The following is a 6585-nucleotide window of genomic DNA, read 5'->3' as shown; positions in this document are numbered from 1 at the left end:
CATTTTTCTCTCAAAAGGCTGCTGTTCTTTTTCTTCATGTCTCTTCCTTTGCTTCCTTTTCTTCTTCTTAAAGACACATCTCACTGTCCTTTTTCACTCTTTATGATTGTTTCGCGGGTTTAGTCGTGCTGAACAAAAAGCATTTGAGAAGGGAACCAAAAGACGAGAAGCCAGCCTAGATCATCCTCACCCCGCGGTGCTATGCGTGTATACGTATACGTATGTATATAGACAGTATATATATACGTCAATACAGAGAGGGAGAGCTTTTTTTTTCTATAGCAAAGTCAGGTATATCTATGTTTATGTAGATATATATAGCCGACCCATGAGGAAAGCGAGGGGTGGAGGTGGGGGAGAAGGAGAGAGTACTCGAAATTCATGTTATGCTGCTGTTCTCATGGATGAAAGAAGTGTATTCTCACTATTGATCTCCCTCTTCTCCAGGAGAAGCAATGCTGCTATTCTCTGTATCTTCCTTTCTTTCCAAAGCCTGCCTATATACCTATGTATGTATATGTATGTCAAGAATCATCTTTCATTCCCAAGTTAGCCAGACAGTCACTTCCGCTTGCTGTAACGCTCTCATACAACCACCTGAGCAGTCTCGTCTCGTCTCTTCCTCTCCTTCCTTTGAGATTTTGAGATCTTTCTCTCTTTTTTAATCGTTTCTACTCCTCTGGTCGATCTTCTATTTCCTTTCCCCTTGAGGGTACAACAGCATCATCCTTATAAGAGCTCGACCTCTACATCTTCTGTTTGCTTCAGTTAAGGTGACTTTAGCACCTTGTTTGCACCATCTCGTTGTTTCTTCTTCGTCGCCTTCTCGGCGTCTCCATCTCTCTCTCCCATGCCTGCTGCCTCCCTCCCTCTCTCGGCTCTTTTCCTTTCGATGGATAGATATCTGTCGCGCAGAGGAAGATGAAGTGGATGGAGTCGCAAGTCACCATCGGGAGAAGAGAGAAAGTTTGTCTGGTCTTCACACCTATGATTCTCTTGCGCATTGCCGTCATGTCCTTTCTTGTGTCGACGAATCTATGTATGAATATATACATGATGTGTACAGATACATTGAAACATCTAGAGAGAGAGAAATAGATATATATATGGATCTTCATGTGGTTTGTTTGAGGGAGAAGATGATGTTTCAGAGTAGTACATTCTTCTGTCTTATTCCTTCTTTGTGTACAATCTCAAAGACAATAACCCGCCCGACTTATGCCCTATGAAGAGCAGGGAAGGGAGTATCTCTTCACTTTTTCTTCTCTCTGTCCATACACAGATGAATCTATAGTATACACATTTGTAGAGAGAAAGAGAAGGTGCGTATATGTATGTCCGTATGTCTCCTTACGGAATTTCCCGTGAGATCTATTTTTTTCTCCCCTCTCGTCATTCTTCCTCTCTATTCAAACGGTCGGCGGCACATTCCTCTCATTCTTAAAAGCCTTTTATGAAGAAGAGATTTCTGTAGGGGATGAAGATCGATGGGCATGTCGATTGATCCATCATCTCTTCTTGACGTGCTCTATAGTAGTTACACCCGAGGAGCATTCTACCTAATCGTTTCTTCCTGTCCCTCATCTGATAGCGAGAGGAGATGTTTAAGAAGGCTCATGTTTCAAAGTGACCTAAATCTCTCAATGAAGGAGACACACGTTAACAGAAGACCTCATCCGTTAGTAACGGTAGGAGTGAGAGTCAAGAGCGAAAACAGGCTTGACAACGACAGGGCGAAGTAGATAGATAGAGAGAAGAACAACATCATTGAGATGGAGGGATCGAAGTCATAGCGATAGAAGGCATTCTTTCGTACAGGGCGAGATTTCTCTTTCCGTCGATTGATTGCTTTCATTCTCAATAAGACCGGCGAACAACTGAATGATAGAACGTCACCCCAGTCCCCTCTGTCTGCTGCTGAAGAAAGGAGTGTGTAGATTTGAGGTCGTAGACTCTTCGAGCGTCCTTCTTCGATAGATATCTCTAGATATCTTTCTCAAGAAACATATCGAAGGGCGAGCGACGACTATATGAGAGAAAAGACAGCACGCTTCTGAATGAAAGTCACACGACATTGCCATGACGAGTTCGATGTGGTTGGTGTAACCTAAAAAGTAAAGAGTTAGAGGAGAAAAGAAGAAAGCAGACAGCAGGTGTTTCTTCGCTTGGCTAATTTCACGAAGCCACGCGACAGATGATGTGGGGTAGATACATTGCTTAAGGCAGAAGAAGGAAGAAACTCTACTACATCAAGCGTCTTCAATAGAATAAACATCCTTGGGTTTTCTCTGGTATGACACCTCCTCCTCCTGTCACACCCTACTCTTTATGCCGTCGGTTTCCGAGGCGGACTGACGCCCTAAACTGTACAGGGGGAGACGACCCTTCTGTCTATCATCACGCCAAGCAGTAGTGAGCAAACTCTTGTGACACCACCTGACTTGTCTATCCCTATCTCCATGTTTCTACATCCCCGCCGGAAGACTCGTCTCATCAAGTAACGACTCGTGGAAGTAAGGACGGAAGCGTGTGTTTCTTTCTCAAGACTCCCTTAGTGCACTATGTAGGCTACATATGTCTCAAGCAGAGCGAGAGGCTAAGCGAAATTCCGGAAACTTCGAAAGAAAAAAGCGCCCAACAGAAATGAAAACGAAGGAGAGGATAGCCGCAGGTAGAGCTTGACGGCGTGTGTTCCTTTTTGTCAGCCGGCGATGCAGAGGAGAGATAGCCATCTAGACGGAGAGAGGCACTTCTTGCTGTTAAAGAAGAGGAAGAAGCTTACTTGATACATTCATTACCTTACTTCGAACCCGCTTGTTTGTATTCCACCTACTTCAGTTTCAAGGAGCTACATTCTTAGTTCCGAGAGCTGAACCCTAGGCAATTCTATTTCGGCATTCCGTTCCTTTTCTAGTTCTCTCCTTCTTTATCAGTCACTCTTTTTGTTTATTCTCACTTCCCTGCTGCTGTGGGGAATGTTTTCTCTTCAGAAGTTCCTAGGATGATTCCATCCTCCACATCATGGTAGACAGCGCCGAGCAGAAAGACGGAATCTCGTCTAGCTGACTAGTGAGCACCTTCATCGACGGTGCTATCTACCTACGACAACGAATGACGAACTCCCTAGCTGACCAGCTAGCTAGCTGGCTGTAAGTCAGTTTAGCCAAGAAGCAGCTGAGGTGCCGTCTGTTGGGTGAATGCACGGAAAAAAAGCAACAGAAGAGGTGCCGTTACTCTGGTTTGAAGACAATAAAACGAAAACCGGCACTATGCCAAGCAAGCGGTACACACACGACACGACGACGCTGCCAATGTAAGTAAGTAGGCAGGTAGGTGTACATACACTCCTCTCTCACGGTGTCCACACATCATCAAACCAAAGATGAGTGAGTCAAACACAAAACAGGCTCCTTCCCCCGACCTCCCATTCATCCTCCTGCAAACGTACCACCCCTAGTCGCCACATCATCCATACACATATATACATGTATGAGTATACACATATACTGTATGTATACAGATACATGTATATATGACTCAGTGTGCCGCAGAGAGAAGAGAAACTTGTTGCTTCCTTTCCCTCCCTTATAGAACGAGGGGAATGCACCCTATCGCAGCCACAGACCTCCCTTGAAAAAGGGGTCTACATACCCACCTGGAGACATGTACACATCTACGTATACACTAGATATACCATAAGAAGAGAACTTCACATGAAGAGGTGGGACTGGACTCTCCGCCAAAGATCAAAGAAAGAATTGAGACTACCTATCACTCATGCGACAAAAGTGTCTATACAAGGTATGACGTGGAAAGCAAGAAGAAGAAAGACAAACACCAGAAACGCAGTGTAGAAATGCATGTGAAAGGGAACTAAAAAGCTCAAGAGAAAAGAATGATACGGTTTCTTTCCAGAATGACAGACCCATCTCTCTTCGCCCGCTCCCTCCTTTCATCTTTTCCTTCTCTTCAAAAGACCCAGTTAGCGATACCACCAATCGACCCCACAGAAGTATCGGCCGCCGCTGTCTATCTCGCTATCTGCCTGTGTGCCTCCCTCCCCTCTCAACGACGTTCATTTTGAAACTGGGGATGAATCGCAGCTGGCTAGCTGTGAGAATCGAGAGCACCCCCCTTGAATAGATACATTACAGGTATCTGGATGGACCCTCTGATCGTTTCCCAACCCGAACCTTCTAATCATCATCGAACTGAATGATCTCGTTTCTTGAAAACCGATTTGTGGGGTGTATGTACACTGCTTTCCCCCTTACAAGTTTCAGAGCTTCCTTCGGGACTTTCCTCATCAAGACAAACCTTCTTCCAGCCCTTCACGACATACCCCTTTCCGAAAATCATTGATTTTCCTTCACTTTCTATATGAAGCATGTGATGGAAAAGAAACCATCAAAGATCTCACTCACTCTCCCACTCCATGCCCTTCATCTGTTAAATACCTATACAGTCCACGTACATATACAGATACAGAGATCTACATATATGGAGAGATGTCTGTCTATCACGATATGTCTTTTGGTCATCCTATGTTACATACATGAGAAAACCAAGGTGAGAAGGAATTGCCACAGCCAAGGGGAGAAAAAGCAAACAACCTCCGAATCATATCTCCATCATCTCTTTCTATCTCCATCAGCAACCGACATCCTCCTTGGCATAGCATAGAGAAGATAGGTAAACCGTTCAGTCTTCCACATCTTCTTCTTCTGCCTTTTCTTCTTGCTAGAGAGAGGATCATCTTGTATCTGAGACGCATCCTTCTTCAGACTACTCTTATACTACCCCCCTCTTATAATACAGCCGTTGTTCTATTGTGTGCATGCGCCCTTCGTCATGCTGTATACGGTCATCCAGTCCACCTTCGTTCCTCAGCAGCAATATCTCTCGATCACTCAGACAGAAAACGAGAAAGAAAATTGAAAAGACTTGTATTCTCAGAAAAGCCGATGGAAGAAAGAAAGAAAGAACAACTACCCCCAAGCTCCTAGATATACAAAGGCGGAAAAGAAGATGAAAAGATCTCACTTCTCCGAAAGAAGAAGCAGAGCTTCTTCGTATCAGCGTAGTCGTGTGAGCTGTGAGAGGAGAAGCGGCACTCGAGGCCGCCGTGGTGATGAACACAAGTGTCCGCCTCTCTCCTTTGTTCGCTTTTCTTCATCTCCTAGGAAGACGATCTTCATCTTCTTTTATCTTTCTTTATCTTCGCCCTAACCTCAAACTTCCAGCGACAACGCCCTTAACAAGAAAGTAATTCGTCAACAGTACATCGTCGTTTCTTCTCTATAATAGATTGTGAAATACACAGTACCTCGATCGAGATCATCTTCTTCAGATCGATCAGTAGTCTTCACTTCCATCTGTACAGCAGCCCATATGCACACACATCATACACACATACAGACAAGGTCAGGGAAAAGAAGATCTTTTCTATCTAGATCTTCTTCGGTTCCACCGAAAGAACTACAACGAAAGAGAAGAAGTTGGAATATATTCATCTAGCATGAAAGGAGATCCTGCTAAAAAAGTACTGATGGGTAGGTAAGTAGGTCTATCTATCTTCTTCATACAAGGATCGTATCAATCCCTGCCTTGTTACCTCACATGCACATTCTCTCCTCCGCAAGTTGCCAATCATCTTTTTCGCTGCTTCTTCTCTCCTTTCCATCTTCCTCTCCCGTTCACCTGGAGTGTTCTTTCAGCTCACATGATTCGACTGAATATCTTTTCTTGCTTTTCAGGTTAGCCGAGGGAGAGAGAGAGAAGAGAAAGATAAGATTCTCTTGTGAGAGGTATCGACTCGCATACTGTCGCTTCACATCCCCCTTCCAGGCAGGAGATGATGCGCTAGATTCGATAATAACCACTTGACTCTTTACTCTACATGGCTATAATGACTCCTCGATTAGAGAAGCCTGCTGGAGTATTGCCAGCTCCAAATAGCTCCAGGAAATCTCAGTATCGAGAAGATACAGCGCGGGGACAGATTACTCTCCACTGATGAAAGAAAGATAACGCGTGCTGATTCTTCCGCACCTCTCTTTCTCGTCGCTGGCTCTATCGATGTACCAATGACTATATAGATATATATATAGATATAGATCTGTTGAACATACATCTATACGTATTCAGATATGTATATAGATATATATATGTATATACATGTAACAGATCTCTACGTGTGTAAGTATATATCTCTCTCAGAAGATGGACGACTTACCATCAGAAGAATCAGAAGAGGCACTATCAGCAGTATTGTTACAGCTTGTTCCCCTATGCTTTTCTTCGGAGGTTTGCGGAGGAAATTCAGCCTGATGAGCGGGAGGCTGAAGAAGGAGGTTGTTTCGAAAAAGATTCATAAGATCAACACAAGAAGATAAAGAACTACATAATGAATGCACTAAGGAAAGAAAGAAAGAAAGATGAGAAGCCCTATCCTTTAAATAGCTTTGAAGAGGAAAACACACCTCTCTCTACCCGCTCACTGAGAGATACCACACTCCAACCATACTTCCTTCCATATCAATGCATGGACTTCATTCACATCATATGATAGATAGATAGATAGAT

The 6585-nt window shown here is 43.9% G+C and overlaps 2 protein-coding genes across 2 annotated transcripts; one reads left to right on the top strand and one right to left on the bottom strand.

Moving 5' to 3' along the window:
- CSUI_009626 (uncharacterized protein) lies at positions 1–1449 on the top strand. Its single transcript, XM_068069739.1, has one exon. It carries the CDS (start codon positions 329–331, stop codon positions 551–553), a length of 225 nt encoding a protein of 74 aa, XP_067918283.1. The 5' UTR covers positions 1–328; the 3' UTR covers positions 554–1449.
- A 1584-nt stretch (positions 1450–3033) lies between these two features.
- On the bottom strand, positions 3034–6415 carry CSUI_009625 (uncharacterized protein). The gene is made up of 2 exons (XM_068069738.1): positions 6236–6415; positions 3034–5375 (listed from the first exon to the last, which is right to left on the bottom strand). Exon 2 carries the CDS (start codon positions 3954–3956, stop codon positions 3765–3767), a length of 192 nt encoding a protein of 63 aa, XP_067918282.1. The 5' UTR covers positions 3957–5375; positions 6236–6415; the 3' UTR covers positions 3034–3764.
- Positions 6416–6585: the final 170 nt, after the last annotated feature.

The sequence above is a fragment of the Cystoisospora suis genome, assembly GCF_002600585.1.
Source record: "Cystoisospora suis strain Wien I chromosome Unknown contig_5830, whole genome shotgun sequence".
Taxonomy (NCBI): domain Eukaryota; phylum Apicomplexa; class Conoidasida; order Eucoccidiorida; family Sarcocystidae; genus Cystoisospora; species Cystoisospora suis.
The sequence above is the reverse complement of the archived record's forward strand: the minus strand, read 5'-3'. Positions and strand labels throughout refer to the sequence as shown.